The 20,906-nt window shown below is 38.9% G+C and overlaps 1 protein-coding gene across 5 annotated transcripts in view; it reads left to right on the forward strand.

Annotated features, from left to right (window-relative positions):
• The window catches only part of GRIA3 (glutamate ionotropic receptor AMPA type subunit 3), a 142,085-nt gene that overhangs the window by 17,461 nt on the left and 103,718 nt on the right, over positions 1-20,906 (forward strand). For 4 of the 5 annotated variants that reach the window (XR_010365820.1, XM_064426792.1, XM_064426791.1 and 1 more), the window contains exon 3: positions 15,903-16,142. Coding sequence is in view for 3 of the 5 variants with exons in the window: in XM_064426792.1 (XP_064282862.1) it covers positions 15,903-16,142 (240 nt within the window). In the remaining 2 variants the exon portion in view is untranslated. Of the gene's footprint in view, positions 1-15,902; positions 16,143-18,071; positions 18,096-20,906 lie in introns of those variants that run through there. The other variant, XM_064426793.1, reaches the window with a different exon arrangement.

Below are 20,906 nucleotides of genomic sequence, written 5' to 3' on the forward strand. Positions count from 1 at the left end.
AATGGGTCTGCTTAATTGTTCCCCTGCTGAAACCATGCATCAGAGCAGCACAAGCTGAGCAGCTGTGATGGCTGAACTTGCTCCTGCTGCTCATGAGCCAGACAGACTGTAAATGCAAACAGTAGGTGCTCCCCTTACCTCTAATTAAAGCATGGATGTGGGTTTGACTGTTCAGCTGCAGTGTCAACTTGCTCACAAAGCCAGCTTGGGAGGTGATAAGCAGGTGTTTTTACTAGACACTTTGCCATTCTGGCTTCCTCGACAGAAAGGACAGCCTGAGGGTGAAGAAATGTACAGTGATGAATCTCTCCTTTTTTTTTCTTTTTTAATTATGGAAAACTGTGGCATTTCTACAGTTCACTTTAGTGTAAAGAGGAAAATGTCCTGTGAATCCTAAGGAAAGGTGTCCTTCCCTAAGCAGAATTGTCTCATTCTTCTGTGGAGCTGCAATATGACTGCTTCTGTCCTGCTTGTGGTTTAAAGACACAAGATCAATTGTGATAATAAAGATTACCTGTGATGGTTATCTGCTCTAGAGAAGAGAATGGCAGAGGAAGAAATAAGAAAAGGTGATAATGTCACTTGAGAGGTTGCTTGTATAGGGCTTGTAGCTAAACCACCTTATTTAATATTCTTCAGTGTTCTGTGCTCTTGTCCATAAGGGCATTAACACCTTGTTGGAGAGTTTGGATGTTGAAACTGAACACCCTAATGTCCAAACTTGCCTTTCAACAGTCTACTCAGCTGTATGAAATGCTGTGTGGATATCTAATTCAGGCCCCAGCTTTGTTCTGTGTGAGTAGCAATATCCATTGCGGGAGGCAATCTGTGTAATCTCTGTTAGGTGTCAGTTGGGGTGAGTTGTGTTGTCTTTCAGGAGAATGAGAACATGTAGGCTTGCTAAGCTTAAATAACTGGTTATTTTCCAGATCTAGTTAATCACAAGCCCAAGTCCTTCCTCTGAACCATCCTTCCAGACCCATCCATTCAGATAGCCTTTTCCAGTCTTGGGCAGGAATTACATTTTTAAACTCTAATTTTGCTGTTTTAGAGGAAGAGCCCTTGCTCTTGTGTTTGACAAATCTTATTTTTAAGAACTCTTGGGTTTTATTTATATTTTTCTTTTTATTCAAACTTGGTTTTATTCTTTTTCACTGCAGTTGTGTCATGGACTAAATGTATGTCTTGTACAGACAATATCTGCTGATAACAAGGACACAGATTTTAAAGTTATGTGTAATAGTACTGTGATCAGTGCTGTTTCTTAATAAGCAACACAATATTATTGCTCCATTCCTGGGGAGAGTCTCACAAAGATGAGTTAAGTTTTCCAGAGTGGGATTAATTTCTCACTTGCTCCCCCCAGTCTCCCAAAACTGGTATTCAGAAATAAATCTTTTAGGAGAAGAATTTAATTATCTTGCATTTCCCACATTGTTGGCTCTAATTAGCTGACTGTGCTGTGGATTCATGCCCTCACTTGGGAAGTTTGAATGGACTCTGTAGATAAAACAGTTTTAGAAAGAGACTTCAGAACATGAGTTGTCAGGAGGCTACAGCTCTGTAGAGCATGATTAGTTTCACTTATTACCTTGACCCAGCACATTTATTCTGCTTAGCTGAAGTCATGAAAATCCTAGATACTGAATTTATTTACATTTGTTTCAACCATCCTTTTGGTAAAAGAAAATATTTTTATTGTGAAATTTCCATGGTTTGCTTTATTTGCAGTAATACTCTCCCTCTTTTATGTTTTTATTCAATGTTAATTGTGTGATAGCAGGGTATGTCTTGTTTGAGAATGGGTTTGGATGTTGGGAGAGAGGAAGAATAGGACCAAGTGTGTGAAGGGAAGCCACAATTTGGAAAAGGATCTGGAACCAAGAGTTAAGTTGCACTTCTTTCTAAGATGTGAAATGGCTTGAAAATACTCACTTCTAGGGGACAACCTTGATGTGTCTGCTGTCTAGAAGGATTTTTAATTACTGTATCATGGGAAGATTTCATGGAAGGGGAAGTTGTTTTTTTTAAAGAACAGAAATGAAATAATTTGGAACTATTGTTTAGTCCATCTATTCATGGCTACTAAATTATCCTGTTACTGTCAATCTCTTTCTATTCCTATAGTAACTCAACAAAGTAAGATGAAAGATTCAGTGTAGTTTTGTTCCCCCCAGAGTGAAGAGGAGGCTCCTAGCAGATGGCTACCACTGAATCCTTGTATGACCCAATAATTTGGATGGAATTAAATATTACTATCAAACATAGATTAAAACAATAAAATCCCAAAGATTAAAGAGACAGGGTAAATTCATTAATTCTGTATACTATGTGTGAAGTTATTTCCTGCTGTCTGTACTTCTAGCACCAACATGACAGTCAACCAGAGGGGAAAAAATGGCTTTTTTTTCCTTTCATTTTTGTAAGTGGCAGCAATTGCTGACTTGTTAAAGGATTACACTTCTGTGTTTGTTAGTCCCATCACTTTGTCTTCTTTTTATTTATCCAATAGCAAGAAAAGAGAGAGAACTGTATGTAAAAGTATACTGCTAAATCCATAAAAAATTTTGAGCAGTCCATGGTTTTTCAATCCATGGGGTTCATAATTTAGTTTGTTTGATATGGATTCTGTAGGTCTCAGGACTTCTTGAAATACTGGAATATACTGACAGTGCTTAACCAAAACTAGTGATAACATGTGTTTACATTTCTGGCAATGTTTTTGCAGATTTTTCTTGGTTTAGTGGAAAACCATAAAGGTCAGAAGCTTGCTGTATGTCCATGTGGTAACTTCAGGGTTCAGAACCATGATCCTAACCAGAAAGAGCGTTACAAGTGTATTATTCTAATGAGAGATTAGAAACAAATCAGAATATTTTTAAATGTGTCACATTTACTTAAAGCAGATTCTGCAGTGAGTTTAGCCCCAGAAGCAATGAATAGCATAATAGAGGGACTTGAATGCCTGCTTTTCTTTTATAGGTGATATCTGTAGAACAGGAGGTAAGAAATATTGTCTGGGCTTCTTTGGGAAGCTTGGAGGAGCTGATGAATTCATCAATCCCTTTTATGCAGCTCTTCTGGAGGATTTAAATCTTCCTGTCTTCAACTTATTAAATTATTATGAGAAAGTCATTCTATTGTTATCAAATTCATTTTTCTTATACAAGTTTCTGTGCTATTTTTGTTATAGAAAGGTATTGTCTCACTGATAACATTGCCACTGGGAAGGAGGGCTTGGACTCACTCGTGCAAATGGAAAATACACGGAGAAAATCAGAGTACAAAGAAGTCTTCTGTGCCTATAGCTGACATTTCTTTGAAAATGAGGTCTCTTAAGCCTTCTGGTATAGACTGGAGAGACACTTCACTTAGTCCATTAATCTATCTCAAAAGCTTTACTACCTGAGTTCAACAAATAAGTCTGTTCAAGGCCTACAAAATTTTCAAGTCCAAAAATGGTCTGTTGATGGGACACTTTAAAAAGCTTGACTGTCAGGGAGTTGGTTTGAGAATCGGAGTAGGAAAATTCAGTAGCAGTAGCCCAACCTCATCTCCTACAATGCATCAGTTTAATCAAATACAATTATTTGGGCACATTATCATAGCCCTTTCTGTTGTCTGCTGCTTAGGCAGTACAGAATTACATGAGATGGATTTGTGTGTGATGCAGAGAAAGAGAGGTTTCCTGGTTTGGAACCTTTGTGATGAGCTGCTTTTTGCTGAATGATGTGAGTGCTTCTCTTGACTATTACACAGGTTCTGACAAGAGACAAATATTTTAAATTTACCTTGAAACTGGCCGTGGAATTTTCAGGTTAAAATTGAGAATCATGAATCTGTAAAGACTGGAGGATATTGTGTGTTACTTTATAAGAAATTAGTAAAGCAGAAATTTAATAAGTTTTTATTTGGTAGGACATGGTAGATTTAAATTAAAGTAAGGCATTATTTACAATCTCTAACTGTAGTCACATATCAGTTCCTATTCTGTTGTGCATAGCAAGCTGATTTTTTAAAAGCTTTTTTGACAGGCAGCTGAAAAATTAATCGAGTTCATAGAGTTCATGAAATGGTTCCTCCCGTCACTGTGTCTGTGCCTGCTGTGAGTAAGGGCTGCCCAGCTCCTGAGCCTGGTCATGTCACCCAGAGCTGGCAGTGACTCTCTCCAGTCTCATCTCTCACTAAGATTCTCCCTGTCCTTAGCACAGTTTTGTTCCATGGTTGACCTCCCAGAACAAGTGGTGCTGCAAGCAAGGGAGAAGCGGCAGTGGGGACAGGCCTTCAGGGTGATGATGGTCTTCTGGAAAGAGCTCATCCTGCAGCTCACTGCAGAGCTTGAGGAATGGTACAGCCCTGGGGGAAATTGCCTTAAGGCAGAGAAATTTATTGCCATCTGTCATCCAAAATGCTGCAGTTGAGCTGTTTGGTAAATTGGATGTCAGACCTACTGTCCTAAAGATACACACTGTCCTTTTGAGACTGTTTCCTCCAACTCTGTACTGATTTGGGTGTTGCACCAAGAGTTGTGTTTCAGACAGTGGTGAGACTCATCTGCTTGTTCCTTGGCTGAAAAAAATATCCCCTAAATGGGATAATTCCTAATGGTTTGTCGTAGACTGAGAGCTGACGTGTCTAATTGAAGGAAACATCCACAGTGCATTTCTCTTTAGAAATTCCTATTTACTTTCTGCCGTAAGGATTGGTGTTCTTGTTCCCAAAACCAGAAAAGGCTGGGATAGTGTTGCAGCAACATTGTTGCTTTGGACTTCCCCTTGCTTCATTTTTCTCTCCCTTCTAAGCTTACTCAATAGTTTTGCAGGATGCTCGGAATTTTTTGGAGTATACAAGCAAGTTGTTAGCAGATTTAGTGATTTTTGTAAAAAGCCAGAGAATAATTTTTTTTGATACTTGTAATAAAGTGTCAGAATATTTTTCAGAAGAAAGCTTTTGTTTGCTAACCATATTTCCAGTAGGGAGGAGCTGCAATGGCAATAACGTAATCCAGATTTTTTTTTTTAAGTATCTGTGGTTCTACATTCATTTATATTCATGCTGATAAGACCACAAACATGGTAAGGTCACAGGAGGATTTTCTGGCCTGCATGATGTTTGTGAATAAGAGTTCCTAACTCTTAGGAATGGAAGTTGCAGGAGTCTTCTCATTTTCTGTTAACTCTCCTGGTAAGGGGGAGGGAAGGAGGGGCTGTAGTTGATGCATGGATTTGCAGGTGTTTTACTGCTAGGAGAGATTTTACTAATGTTAGTAGAGAAGAGACCAAGGAGGTGTGGAAGTGTAATGATGTAAATCAAACTAAATCATCTGACAACCCCTCATACAGCTCAGTTGTAATCCCTCATGGAAGTGGCCCACTGGAGTGAGCACCATGGTAATTTGACCCTCAGCTCTGATTCAGTGTCTTGAGCTTCAGTCTGTGTCTGTCCATCAAAACACTGAAACATGTTCTTAAGTTTGTGCACATAGCTTTGGGATGTAGGACATTAAGTAAAACCCTCTGTGCATGTAGACCAAGGTTAGGTAAGCTGTGGTTCTTCAGGTGTGTGTGTTCTAGAAAAAGTCAGATGCTGCCCTGCACTGCCACTGTCTCATGATGCACTCAGGATCTCTTGGTCCTAGAACCAAAGGGCTGCTAGTCTGGCCTTGATGTGAGGCAATTAGCTCTTGTTTGTCAAGTGGAGGTGTGGGAAGAGTCCCACTGCTCTATCAGCATCACTCATACCCCTGCAGACCACAGTCTCATGCTGTTGTTAATGATTTATGAGATTGTTCTCTGCTTATAAATGTTGCAGCATCTTGTGGAGCACAAAAAATGCATGTGCACCATGTTAACATTTTGCTATGTGGGTGGCTGAGAGCGGACTTTAAACCAGTATTTAAAGCTATGGCATGGTGTCCAAACCCTCTGAGATTAACAAATAATTCCAAACTAGGTCTGTCTCTCTTGGCCTCCCCTTCCCCCTCTGAAAGGGCAGCAATCACTTAAAAATTAACATGTAGCAATGTGACTTTTCTTTCACAATCAGGCTTTTGCTATACCATTTCCATCAATTTTGGCTTCCACTTTATTCAGCTGTGCACCAGACAACTCTTTTGTTATGTGCCAATTAACCCAGCTTGATAAATAGTGATTATGCATAATTCATAAAGAATAATATTCTTCTTGTTTCCTGTAAATAAGGCACTGGCTTAGCTGAGGGTACTGGACTGTGAAATACTGTCAGATGTGATCATGAAGGTCCAGGAGGCTGATGGCAAGAAAAAAAATCTGAGGGCTCAGGGAGATAGAAATAATATCAACACAAATAGATGGGAGGATGGTTTGGAAGGGCAGTTGGGATGTTGCTAAATATCACTATTTCTGTAGTTTGCACTTTCAGTGTGATTAATCTTTTGGTTCTAGTCCAGCTTTCACTGAATTCCATGTGAACTTCTCCAGTGGTACTGGTGGGTATTTTATTGGACCCCTAAGGAGCATCTTCAAATAATTCCCTGGCTCCTGAAGCCAGTTTCCACAGACATCCTGTTTCTGCTTCTGCATTAATGGATCTGAAGCCTCTCAGACTGATCAGCTGACAGCAGTGGAACACAAGGGTGAGAATTGCATAGCCCATGAACTTTTGAGTAGAATGGGGGAGGAGACACAGAAATATGAAATCCAGTCCACTGGTCCAAGATGTACTTACAGTGACAGTTCTTGCTGGAATACCATTGCAGAGCCTCCAGGAAAGTGTGAGGGACTGTTGCTTTGGGTAAGCTGGGCTGTCTGTCAGCCAGCACCATGCTCTGCAAACATAGAGCCAACTGGAAACCCTCCAGAGCTGGAGGCTGCTTGCACAGCTGCTGTCTTGGCATTTGCTTCCCCGTTCTCCTTGAACAACCTTAATCATGACCTTCACCTCCTGGTGAATTTTACCCAGCTCAGTGCTTCAGGTGTGTTGGCCACTTCGTCTCTTCTCTCATCCTCTGTAATATATCCCCACAGGCCTATAAGTGGCACCACCTCAGCAGACTCAGCTCATCTTTCATCACACTGCCAGAGCCTTGTTTTGATTTATTGCCTCTCACCACAGTGGCCCAGAATGAAGTCAACTTCTGAAATCACTTAGGAAAGGATCTGCTGAACAAGCATACATTTAATAAAATGCCTCTGCCTTTTTACTTCCTCCACACTGAGATGTTCCAGTGATATAAGAAATCCCTTCAGAGTACTGGGGTACTGGAGATTGCAGCTGCTGATTCACGGCATTGCCTTCAGCTGCTGCTCTTTGATTCAGCCCTACGTTCTGCCTAACATCCTCAGCTACAAAATGCTGCCCTTTTCTGATGGGTATGATTTATTTTATTTTTTTTTTCATACCAAAAAGCTCTTGCTTTCCCTTAGCCTATTGTTTAAATTGTTAAGATGGATCATCTCTGAAGAAGGTAACAATAGTGAAGTGGGTACTCCCTGGTCTACCCTATCTTGTCAAATTCATGTTAAAAACACTTTTTTGAACATGTCTTTTTGTTCCAAGGCAGAGTGCTTAATGGCTTGTGGAACTCTTATTACTTTGAATATATTTACAGAAACATTTGTGTAACTGTGTTTAATAACATGCATATTCTAATAGAATATATTGCCTGCTTGTAAATAAATGGCTGCTAAATTTTTTGGTGTGTTATAACTGGACAATTTTTGAAAGAATGGGGGTTTTCATATATTCCTCCTACCAACATTTTTAGAAAAATTGCTTTGGAAAACAAGAGATACAGTTACAATCTAAAGTGATCAGAGCAAGCAGGCATGACATACCATATTAAATTAAAAGCATTTCAAATGGTGCAACAGATGGAAACAAGTTATTTCACTTGAGTGAGTGTTACATATTTGTGTTGCATGCACGCTGTCCGTGCTTCTGCAGAGATTAGTCACGAAGCAGGAGCTGGATATTGGATGTGAGGAACGCAAATGATCGTTGTTTGCTGTGAGTATATTTAGACTCTCCTGCAGAAAGCTTTGACAGGTCCTCTGGCTCCCTCACACAGGTGTTAGCTCATCTCCCATGGTTCATGGAGAAAGGAGTGTGTGGTTATGTGTATAGGATTGGCTGAAGCGTTTGTGAAGGTCAGAGCTCAGTGAACTGCTTTACATCCACTCATTAAGTTCCTAACACTCTCTGAACCCGAGGAACGCCTCTGCCATAAATCTTAAGCATGCAGGATGGTGGAGCTGCAATCAGGAGCAGAGTGTTGGCATTGCACATGCTGCTGCTGTTGGCAAGGCATTGATTATCCTGGAGCAGCTGAGCAGAAACCTCTCTTCAGCAGGGTATGAAAGGCAGATACCAATGCCTTTCATGTCTCTCCAGCAGTGAGTTTGACTATCTACCAAGAGAAGCCTCTTGTGCTTCTCCTGCAAGCATCTACTTTGGTGTCAAGATCACCATAGGCAGAAAGCTGAAGAGGTCACAAAGAACAAAAATCCACAGCATTTAAATTTGACTTCTACAACAGTGTTACAAAGTCTTCTTTCTAAAAGCTCTTTAAACTGTGTGGTATGTTTTTAATAGCTTTCCTTTAAAATAAATGCTTCTTGTGAGCAGCCTGTGGGTATGGTGGGATCAGGATGAAAAGTGTTCTGTTAACAGTAGAAGATTGTGAATTACCAGGATGGGTTTAAGAATAGAAAGCTTGGTGGTCTGAGAGCTTGAACTCCCATCTTGTAAAGACACAAGCAGGATAATGTAGTATTCTGATCAGCATGTACCTAAGTATAGTCCTTAAGTACCTAACACGTTTTTAAAATCATCTTCAAAAAAATCAGTTGCTTTTTATGGCCGATATATCTGCTCTCACCTGTGATCCATTTTAAACTTAAACCCCTGTTTTATTTCTTTCAAACTCCAATGGTTTATACTTCAAAATGAATCATGATTATCTGACTCACAGCCTTTCAAAAGGAATGTTCTAATAGTACTCATAATCAATGGTATATTTTTTTAAAAATCCGTGTGTAACAGGGATGCCAGAAAAACAAAATCCTTTCATATTTTGGTCCTGAGAAGAGTCTGACACTTCCTGAAAACTGGTGGATTGACTCCTGGGTTTCTTCCACCATCAGAAATGTGTCACAACAAATTCATGTACATTGTTAAGGTTTTATTTGACCACAGTCATATATATAAAAGCCAAAATGTGTGAAGTTTAATGAGTCAAGTATGTCATAAGCAATTGGGCACACTGAAAGAAACCAAGGTTGTGGCAATGGGTGTGTACAGCACTCGGCACCAAAGAACTGTATTTGTGATTGGGGTTCCAAAGTCATCTTGAAAAGCAGATAAGAAATAAAAACTTCTTTAACAGTGTGTGATGGAGTTAGGAAATGGTGACCAAAGTAATCTTGAACAGGATCAGACCAGAGAGTGTTCAAGGCTGCTTGGATCTGAACATGTGTTTAGAATTGCTGTCCAGTAAATGGTTTGTAAAATATGAAAGGCATAAGGATTAATCCATTCATTTACTATTTAATAATATCCCCCTCCTGCTGCCAGAACATGCTGTTTTTATTTTATTTGCTCTACTAAAATAAAATGCAAACTGAAGTGTGTATATTTGGAGAAGACATTAGATAGAAGAAAGCAAGCTGAGTAGTTCTTTGTAAAAAGAAGTAGACAAAACATTGCAATTTCATAATTGAGAAAATTGATGCCATAACTGAAGTAACAGGAGTAAATTATGGTTTTGTTTTGTGCTCTGCTGTGAGGTTTTGGGTTGGGCTTTTTTGTTTTCAGGGGATATTTTTTTGTTTGTGAGGGCATATCTTTTTCTAGGTAAGATGAGAAGTCATGTTATAGCCAGTATCTCAGGAAGATTTGTATCCAATTTCAAGTTGTAGCTTCCTTGGTTCCCTCCTGCCCCCAGGAATTTTCACTGGTAACTGTTCCAGGAATAGCTGCTTTCAGAAATGCATCTTTTCTCACCTGAATTTTAAACAATATTTTCTTCATGACAGAATTCAGTCTTAATTAAAATGTAAAAGATGGTTTTATTGGCTATAGGTAAATGCAGTTCACTTAATTTTACATTTTTAATATGATGGGCTTGTCTTTAAAGGCAGCTCTCAAGTCTGATTGCCTGGAGCCCCCTGAAAGAAGCTCATTCTGCATTCAGGGGCACTGCTGTGCTGATCTCCTCAGGGCTCAAGGTAGAGAATTGTTGCTTTTCATTCTGTGTATTGAAATGAAAGCAAAAGAAAGTAGTAGAGGCATTGTCTGTCTCTCTAAGAGAAAGTCTGTGTTCTTACTGTAAGAGGTAATGTTAATGGTAACCCTTGCTTTATTACAAGGAGGTCAGGATGGAGCCCTAGAAAATGGCAACTGCTCTGAGTTAGGCTGCGTATTATTCCATTGTAAAGTAGTCCCATTAGTCTGTTGGCTGAAGCTGACAGTGAGAGTTGTCTGGAATCCAAGACAATTGGCAGAAGGAAGTGGAGGCAATAAAATTATTTCACAGCTGAGGAAAACCCAGAACACAAAACGAAGGGAGCAGTTTGAGCAGCACATGGTAATGTCAGCTGGACAGAGCTCCTACAGTGCCTGCCCTCCCAAGAGCTGGGGGAGTATTGCTGAGACAGGCTGACAGTGCCCTGTGACACAGGGTGACTTTGTCAGACCTACTCTCTAGGAAACTGATATGGACAAAGGGGAAATTACTTGCTCATAAAACAAGTAATGAAGGAGGAATAGTGTCTGAGGTATTGTAGCCTCCAACCCCTGACTCCAAAACTACCGGGCTGTTGCATCCAGGGCCAAAACGCACTGGATGCCACATCTGGGAGAATCCTGCTGACTTTTACAATCCAGTAAAAAATGGTGTCATCCAGTGGAAAAGCATGTATTAAATTCCACCAGTAACATATCCCTTTTGTTAGCTTTATATATCTCCTCTTTAAACAAACAAAATCCAAACCTGCTTGTAAATGTTCCTAGTAGCGCTTCAGTTGTTTATAGTAAGAACTGGAAGGAAAAAAAAGGTGTCAGAAGTTTTGACTTTAGCTTCTAGGCAATAGACAGTAGAAATGTCAGGTCTTATACAACCTTGTTGTGTCAGGAATACTCACAGTCACTAAAACATAGAAAAACTAAATACCATTAGAAAGCAAAAATAAATTTTAAAAATACATAAATCATCTAATAACTTGTGTGAAGTGGGACGTCTTTTGAGATTCTGGCCTGCAGCCTTCTTGGGATCTGAGTGAAATAAAAACCAAACAAACAAACTTATCTGGTTAATCTTAGCAAGTTTCTGTGGTGGGCCTGATTTGACTGGAGGAAGGATGGAAATGAAAGTAAAAGACATCTGGGTTCATTGGGTTACACTGATGCCTAGGATAGCTCAGCTGCTATTCAGTGTGGAAACTAAGATTTCTATTTATTTGGCTTCAGTAGTTGCATTTTGGTCAGTTGGTTTTGGGGTTTGAGTTTTTTAGGGCTTGGTTTTGGTTTTTTGCTTGGTTGGTTTAGTTTAGTTTTTTTGGTTTGGGGTTTTTTGGTGTGGTGGTGGGGTTTTTTTGGATTTTTTTTTTTTAAGTAAATTCTTCTTAGGACTGTTATCACTCTGCCTCTGAGCATTTTCCTTCCTTGGCAGGAAACACCAGTCTGTCATGACCTGAAAGTTTCTTATCTTCTCTTGACATGTTTGAGAATTCACAGACTTCTGTCATACCATCACTTTCTCTCCTGGACACAATGACACGTGGCAGCTCACTGTGAGAATAAGTCCAGCATTAAATCTCCATTAATAAATACTCACCTTGCACCCAATGCCAAAATAATGGTTTATCATGATCTCCCATTGGAAAACTGCTGCTCAGGACCTCTCCCTCATCTGTAGATATTGAAACTTTTTCAGATCAGGTTATAAAGCAACTTGGTTATGTGCTGTCCTTGGAAACAGATGTGCATCCACATAATTACGAGCAGATTCATAGCTCAGCAAAAAAACCTGCTTTTTTTCTTGAGGAATGAAGTTGAACTAGGACTTGTCCAAATAATCTCTTTAACAGCCAAAGTATGTGTTTGACCATCTGTATTTTTCAAATAGGGAAAAAACCCCAATAAATCAACTGTGATTAATTAAGGAAAAATACCAAAATTCTTACTCAAACATGAAGGTTGTTCTGATTGTCAGTAGAAAGTAGCTTGTAAAAAGAGCTTAAGGCTAAGGTTTAGTTAGTCTTTTTAATTTTTTTCTTGTGGCTCAGTGATATTAGAATAATAGTGTAATTAAAATGAATGTAATTACACATTTGTTTTTTGGAAAACAAGCACAAATACGACTCTGGGTTCATGGATATTCTATAGATTTGTCTGATTGCAGAGGAGATTAGGTCACAAACTGTGTGGAAGACCTAATGCTACAAAATTTTAACAAAACTGTAAGTTAAAAACTGCAAATGAACATGGAGGACTGAGATAATTAGCCTTTTAGCTTTTCCGTATAAAAACTAAGGTTTATTTGCCTTTTAAATAGGCTGGTAAAACTAAGTTGGCATCCTACAGTGCATGCAGTGTAGATAGTCAGGAATAATAAACTATTAAGACACTCCATCAAACAGTTAATCTTTCAAATCTGCTGTGACTACAAACCTGACCCAGAAGAAATAAGAGTGGGTAGGTAGTTGCATTTGTTAGAATATATTTTTGGTGATCCTCCAAAATCAGGAGGAAAAATAATTACAAGTACTCTGAGGACCAAATCCGAGCTCTCGCCTCCATGCGAGCAGCAGCTCCATGTTGGCTCCAGGGTGTTACTTGGAGAAGGTCCTGCTTCGTCAGGGTGTTCACAGGCTGGTTTTTTTTCTTAGATTCTTCACCAATTGATGATGGAAACTTTGCATAAAAGAGCACAATCTGGTATGAAAATAAAGTTTAACTCAGTTGAGTCACAGTTCAGAAGTATTCCTCAGTCTTACACCTCATAAGGGATGATGGGTGAATCCAGGACTATTTGAAAAACTCGTGGTTTTTAGGATGAGGAGATCTTTGAGAATGTTGGTTTACATTGCAAGAAGGGATGATTCCTTGGTTTTCTCTGCAGTTCAGAATCTACATAAAAACTGTGCCTTTAATATATACATGAAAGAAGCTTGATCAGTGTATGCAAGGACACTCACTCCATTAATCCCACTTCACTGATTATTCCTATGGAATTAGACGGTTTAGACACCATTTCAATGATCTGGAGACTAATGTAATTTTTGTTTTTCCCTTTTTTATCTGTAAGTTAATGCTTTTTATTTGTTACTTCAGCAGATAATTTTTTATGGTAGCTTTTCTGCTTTATATCCTGCTGGTATGTAGTTTAACAAAATGCCTTTTTAAACAGTGTATTTAATTCCTCAGTCATGCCTCTGGGAATAAATTCTTACTGTATTATAACTTCTTTTATATCTTTTCTGTGGTTGATACCTCTACAAACTTTCCTTTCAGAAATTACCACCTCTTATTTCCTTTCTGTGTCTCACCAGCTGCTATTTGCTGCTGGTCATGTCCTGTTACAGTGGCTTAAATACTTAAAGAAATTCTTTAACAGCGGCTCTAGTTTTTACATCTAGAGCTTCAGGAAGAAAATCAAATTTTCACACCTGACTGCTGATTTTAGATGTTCTCCATGATGCTGTGTCAATGAGCTGATATTGTGGAGAATCCTTTTTTAAATTACTCTTACAGTTTTTAGTGATCACGAATGGTAGTATTTATGGTGGAAAATGTGATGGTATTTGAGAAGTAGCAATGCTGTACATTTCTGTGTAGAAGTCATGTCTTCCTTACTGGGAATTACTTGGTTTTTTACGAAGTTAAATATGCAGTGTTTTTGCAGAAGTGTTTAATGGATGTCTTGGTTTAGAGACAAGTTTTAGGAGAAAAAAACCTGAAATTAATGTTTCCTCTTAAGAGAAGGGAGTTTGCCAATGAGAGAAATTAATACCAATGGGTGAAAGTGAAAAAAACCCAAACTGTTTATTAAACCAAAAAAAGGGTGCACACAAGGCACAGAAAAGGATTGATTAAATGCTGGAAATTGAAATTTCCAAACCTTAACCCCCACCCCTGCCAGGCCTGTGTGGCCAGGGGGCAGAGATGGCAGCTGTCCCCTTTGTGTCAGGGAAGGGGAGGCACAGGAGCTCACGCAGCCACTCAGGCAGAATAGATGGGAACCTTTCTGGTGTTGGTCTCCTCCTCACAGCAGGCAAAGCTGGTTGGTTTTGGTGTCCTTTCCTTTGCTGGTTGGTCCCTCCTGAGGCCTGGGCTGTCTGGCACAGCCCACACAGGCTGCCAGCATTGGAAGGGGGAAAAAAAGAAAAAAAAACAAGCCAAAACAGTTCAAGGGTGAGGGAAAAAAACCACCCCAAAACAAACAAAAAAATCACCCCCACACAACCAAAAAAACTGAAGGATCTCTGCTGGAGTCCAGAGAAAAAGGTGGGGAAAGAAAAAAATGAAGCTTCTTGCCTAGGCAAGCAAAACTAATCCAACAAAGGAGCAATGTAACGTCCCTGTCCACGGTGTGCAGAGCACACTCTGTGAAGAGTTCCAACAGAGCCTTCACCTGGGGTTCCCAGGCTCCAGCCCCACCCTCTGGTTCATATTAAATCTATAGCAGCCATTTCTGGAGGCTTAGGGAATTAGAGGATTAGGGAATAGAGTATCACCATAAAATCACCCCAATACAATGGGGCTGGTTGTAAATTTTTGTTAAATCCAGTTCTTCACAAGTGTAATTGTTAATGAATGAACATTTTTCTGGGAAGCCTTTTTTCATTACAAATGGGCCATGCTCATCCCTGTTCAGCAGTGGTATGATTAGAAGTGCTGCTGTGCTGTATTGTATTGCAGTTGTACTGTCTTTTTATAATCCAGAGCCCCAGCACCTCACAGATCAGGCTCCCTCTCTATCTGTGATGCAGACTCCCTCCAAGGAAAGAACCCAGGTCACAAGAACTTTGTGCTTTTCCTACAGAGCTGAACAACAAAGAAATTCTTTTTCCTGCAATGTCATGAATCTGGCCATGTTTACAAATCGAAGTATTTTCACTTTTGTCCAAAATGGTCATTGTTCAATCTCTATAAAGGATGGGAAATAATGACGTATTTTCCCAGATAAGTTCATGTGGAAAAAAATCATCTTTGTCTGCATTTTGAGTTTTTTCTGGTGCAAGATGAGTTCCTCAGGACAGCAGAATGGTTAATGACTAAGAGCCTTCAGCTTAAGGGATATCAGCTTTAGTCCCATGAAGCAACAATATGTGCTCCTCATTTGTGTTGTCATATAATAAGTCACAGACTTTATTACTCTGAAAGATTTTAACACTCTGTTAAGAAGACACCATAATTCCTTACTGAAAAAGACCACACAGAGATTTTAGAGTTGTGGACTATAAAGGAATAAAACATTCTGATTTCTTTGAATCAGATCTGAATCAATTTTAGATGCCAGGAAAAAATACCCCTTAACATTCTGACTTTAAGGCAGGCCTGACATTTGTCATGTAGCTCCTCACAGAGTTCTCAAGGTGCTACTCAAGGAAGGAAAGTTATTAACAGACAGGTAATGTAATCCCATGTTTATTTTTGAAGAATAAAGAGGGATTAGTGGATTGTAGCAACACAGGACAAAGCACAACAAAAATTAAATGTGTTCAGGCCAGTTTAAGTGCTACAAAGTTGGTACAATCGTTACTACTCTGAAATTAGTATATATTATTTCATTAATTCACTCCATCTACTGTATCATACAGAATAATTTCAGGAATGGTTGGAGGGCTTACCTCAAATATACTTTGAAAGTTTGACTGTATTCATATATATCAGATTTTAACACCCTTGTCTGTCTTTCTTAGTCTGTTCACAGTTTTCCAGAGGAGTTTATGCCATCTTTGGATTCTATGACCAGATGTCCATGAACACCCTGACGTCGTTCTGTGGAGCCCTTCACACGTCCTTCATCACCCCGAGCTTCCCGACGGATGCAGATGTGCAGTTCGTCATCCAGATGCGGCCAGCCTTGAAAGGAGCCATCTTGAGCCTCTTGACTTACTATAAGTGGGAAAAGTTTGTGTACCTCTATGACACAGAACGGGGTAAGCATTGTCATTTTGACTGATTTTCTGTTTCATAGCTTGCTCTAAGTACTGCCAGCATCAGTACGTGCAGCCCAGTTTTCTTTGGGATGTAGGTAGAACGTTCTGATGGTCCTAGAAAACAAGTTTGTTCTGAAGGAGCTAAAATGAATGGATAAATGACAAGGAGGCATCTTCATGTTACTGATAACTTTTAAGGAGATTGTCTGAGAAGAGTGTTAGCAAAGTAAGTATTCAGTTGGCATGCCTGGTTTCCACGGAACTGCAGACTCCACACTTGCCAGGGTGTTTGAGTCCTTGCAAAATAAATAAGGTCAACACTGTGAAAAAGGCTGATAAGCAGGACCTTCCACTGTGCATGACATTGCAAATCCCACGCCACTTTGCATAAATGCACATTTCTCCTGTCACTGGACAAAGGCAATCCATGCTAACACACACTCTGGAGATGTCTAAGCATTAGTAATGGTCTAAGCATATATTGTGTAAAATCTCTGCTGGAGCCCAGAGAAAAAGGTGGGGAAAGAAAAAGATGAAGTTTCTTGCCTAAGCAAGCAAATTCTGATCCAACAACAGGAACAATGTAACTCGGCTGTGCTGGGCTGGAGAAAAGATGCTCTAGATAGCTCATATTCCAGAGACAAATTGACGTACATGCCAAGAATGACCAGAGTTATGTTTAACTAAGTGGAAATGTATTAAAACCAGGGTGTTCATACTTAAGCCAATTGTTAACTACTAATAAGCAGAAAATGTAGCAAAAATATGTCTAGCAAAATCTGTCAAAAGAGAACTAGACATCAGAAACCATTTTCTGTGAGGAATCTTTCAGCTGCCACCTGTTCTGAGTGTGTTGAATTTGTTGAATTTCCTGTTACAGATTTCACCTGGGTTGCATTTTTATATCAAATAGATGTGCCAGTGCCCTTCTTACCAGCTTTATGATTTTCAACTTCAAGAAATTTTTCAGATCAAAGGGATCTCAGTAGAGACAAAGAAGCTTAAATTCTGTTCCTGGCTCCCATGACAATATTTCCTTAGGCTACTGCATATTGTTAAGGATCAAGTCTTCAGTGGGTGTGCTTTTCATGCTGAAGAATAGTAGCATCACCCAACTAAGAACACAACTGAAACCTAAAAAATAATGTATTGAAAAAGTAATTTTCAGTCTGATTCAGGTGAATGCCAAGCATTTCAAATTTTGAGTGATTTGGAGGTGTTAACTATTTCTAGCACTGAAAAACCCTAGCTTTGAGATTAAGTAGGAAAATATGGAGAAGTTGAGAATGCCATTACTTCTGAAATCTTATAAAATCATTACCCATAAATCTGTTTTTCTAGTTTAGTCCACTTTTAAATGAAAGCTCCTGTGAATAAGCAGTTTGTCTGAGTAAGAAAGGCTTATTTGATGTGGCCAAATGCAATGAACTTACAGTATGTGATGAAGTAAAATGCCTTTAGTTCCAGGACTGATGAAACTTACCATGATTAAGGCTAATAAATTTGCTTCGGAAAGAGTTTCACCAGTCATTCAAGAAATTTGGCACTTTAGACTGGAAAAATCATCCAAAGCTATAACAGTTTCACTAGAACTTGTCTAGATGACATAACTGTCAGACTAAGTGAGATAATAACAGGAGTCAGGAGGAGGGGAGACTTGCAACCTCACACTTGCATTTATTTGCAGTTCTCAGTGTGTACAATCTTTAGGTGGACACAGTCTGAGCTTATTATGATGGCTAATCCCTTTGGAACACTTTTCTCATAATCTTACAGTGACTAACCAAAATCTTGTTGTGACCTCCTGCATCTCACAATGGTGTTAGGCCGGCCCTGTGTTATGTCAGAGTGACAAATCTGAGTGAGATGACAGTGAAGGTCACTGTAGGGTTGTAAAATATAACACAGGGCAAGATAAAGGACAGCTGTGTCTTTAGCATGGAAGAAGCATCAGTACATATAGACAGCTTGATGATGGGCTTTAAGTTGTTTGGGATAAACTTATATTTGGCCATTTTATCTGTTCTTCCTAGTTGCTGCTGTTTGGTAACATACCTATTATTTGCAAAGATGGGAAAAATTGAACAGTTTATTAGCCTCACTTACTGCTATTTTAGTTTACTTCATAGAAACTTGGTACCCATCCTATCAAGAGTTTTAATTCTTCTAGTATTATAATAAATTAGAAAGTTTACTATAGGAGAGATGCAGGGCAATTAGGTCCTGAGAAATGGAGGTTAGATTCCTTTGAGGAGTGGTAATCATGTGGGACCTGAAACATGTGGCAGTTCCAGTAAGCTCACCAGTTTCTTGTGATAGGCCTTCAAATGCCTAAATAATCCCCAAAAGTTTGGACAGCAATAATGGGGAATGACTTCTTGTGTCAGGTAGTGAATAGAGTGTACATGTTCTTTTGCTAAGAAATGCAAACACTAGAGCTGTCCCAAATTTTAATAATTCCTGTCTTAGATACTGAACGGCTTTGGGGCACAAACAATGTGGAGAGAATGTGTTGAGCAGTTAGTTGTCAGTTCCTGAGATAAACTATCATTTAAATAGAGCATTTGTAGGAATATTATAAACTCACTGAGAACCTGAGAAATCACTAAATATCAGACTATTCTTTCTTATGTTCAATATTATTTATGGACTGAACTGATGTTGTAAGTAGCTTTACCATATTCAGCTGAAGTGAAGCACCACCATGTATGAAGCATTGCTTATACTGCTAATACCACAGCATGTTACACATGTCATACAAAACTGCGTAAAGCTTCTTGTGGTTTATTGAACTCTTTTGGTTTAAGCTTAGGAAAATGCAGCTTTGTAGAATTTTTTTCTTTTTGTTCTTTGCCATCAAGTCGTGTAATTGTATGGTTTCCTCCTCAGTGATATTATGTACAATACTGTGGTGTTTGGCTCCTGCAGTGAAGACCAAAGATAAATCTCAAACAACAGAATAAAATTAAGATGTATAATTACATAGATAGGTGGTGAAGCTTTTAATCAGTTGAGTGTGTACATTGTGTATACTTATATTCTTAAGTATAAAATAATTTCTGTTGCTGTGAAATGACTGCAGATTGTGCTCTCAAATGTATATTTATGTGAAGGTGTAAAATTCAGTTTCTTGAAAACTGCTAAAGCACAGGGAAAAAAAAGGTGAGATTCATTAATTTCACCTGCAAGAAGTATGTCTTATTGTTAATTTCATTTGATAAACTTATTCTTCTTTGAAGAAACAGAAATCTAAGAGAAATACCAAATTACATGTCTCTTCTAGTACCACCAGGAAACCCAAAACATGCTTTGCAGAGTGCAATGATGCTTTAGGAAATGGCTGCTTAGGGACGAAAGGACAGTAAGTGGTGTGTAGAAGAAACAATCATACGTTCACTCCATGCCACATGCTTTTAGTTCATGTGAAAGGGAAAGGCAGGGTTGATTTCTGTTTGTGTTAACTCACATCAGTAAGTTGACACTGTTGGTTGCTGTGATGCGTGCAAAGTATCTGATTAATTGTATGGTGCTAACTGCCTCAGTAGGCTTCTCTGCAGCAGGACTAAGACTAATTAAGATTATGTCAGGATGAGATGAGGTGAGGTTATGTACAGAAGGCCATTAAGAATTTAGGTAGCACTTTTCAGGAAAGTCACCTTTTGTATCTCATGCTGAGGATTGTGTTTCATCAAAACCCTCAGGTTTACTTTTAGTCTTCAGCTCTGTCTCTTCTCTTGCTTTACTTTAAATCAGATGTTGTTCCACTGAATTCAGTGAACTGAAGTAACACAGGTGTGAATGTGTGCAGGGGTAAACTTGTGGGTTTCATAATCATCTTACTGTTGCTTGAGAGTGTGAAATACTGCTTAATTATAAAAATGATATGGTGAACTGTAATACTGAAGCTTTTGTTTATTTAAATTTTCATAATGTTAAGTAACATTTTGGTTTATTTTTGCCAGAGAAACACAGTTTTGTACAGATTGTTTGCTTTCCATCTGTCAATGTAACACAGATGTTTTTTCCTGAGTTATTTTGATTTGTCATACCTACTCTGCACAAAGACACATATTTCTGTCAGGCAGATCATTTAAACAAAACCACACCAAGTGATTTCTGTGATTTGCATCGAGTCTTCAGGTCATAGGAATCATTGCAATACAGGAAAGTGGCCAACTGTGTTTGTGTAATGCCTTCCTACTCAATGGCAGCTCAGTCTGGACAGAGGTATAGAGACATCACAGGTTTTTTGTGGCGTTGTAACCAAACCTCTCACTAAATCTGAAGTTCTTCTGTCATTTGGTTTTGATTTAGTATATCAGTAGATATCTAGCAAGACCTAAAGTAATGGAAAAAAAGCCTTAATAGGTATGATTATTGTTGCATAATTTTTTTTTGCTAGCAGTGGCTAGATGAAAGCTGAGGCAGGGAAGTGTTAATCTAATGCCCCAGGTTGTTTGGCTAAGGAGAGTTGAAAATGTTTGCTTTAAAAGCAATTACATCTTTAATCCTTGCTGCTACCAAAAGACAAACATTTGACTTGAATGTAATGGATAGTTAAGGATACAGAAGGCCTCAAAATATAGGTTCAGAAAATATGACCAGTCCTATTTCTTCTAAATATAAAACTTCCTGGTGCTCTGTTGCATAAAGAAATGCCAGGTGAAAAGAATTAGGAGAAAAAAAACAGGTACAACTGGAAGCTTTTCAATGATCATGTGTAAGGCATCAAATTGCCTTAAAATGGGTTCAGCACAAGGCAAT

Source organism: Passer domesticus, chromosome 7, assembly GCF_036417665.1.
Source record: "Passer domesticus isolate bPasDom1 chromosome 7, bPasDom1.hap1, whole genome shotgun sequence".
Lineage (NCBI taxonomy): Eukaryota > Metazoa > Chordata > Aves > Passeriformes > Passeridae > Passer > Passer domesticus.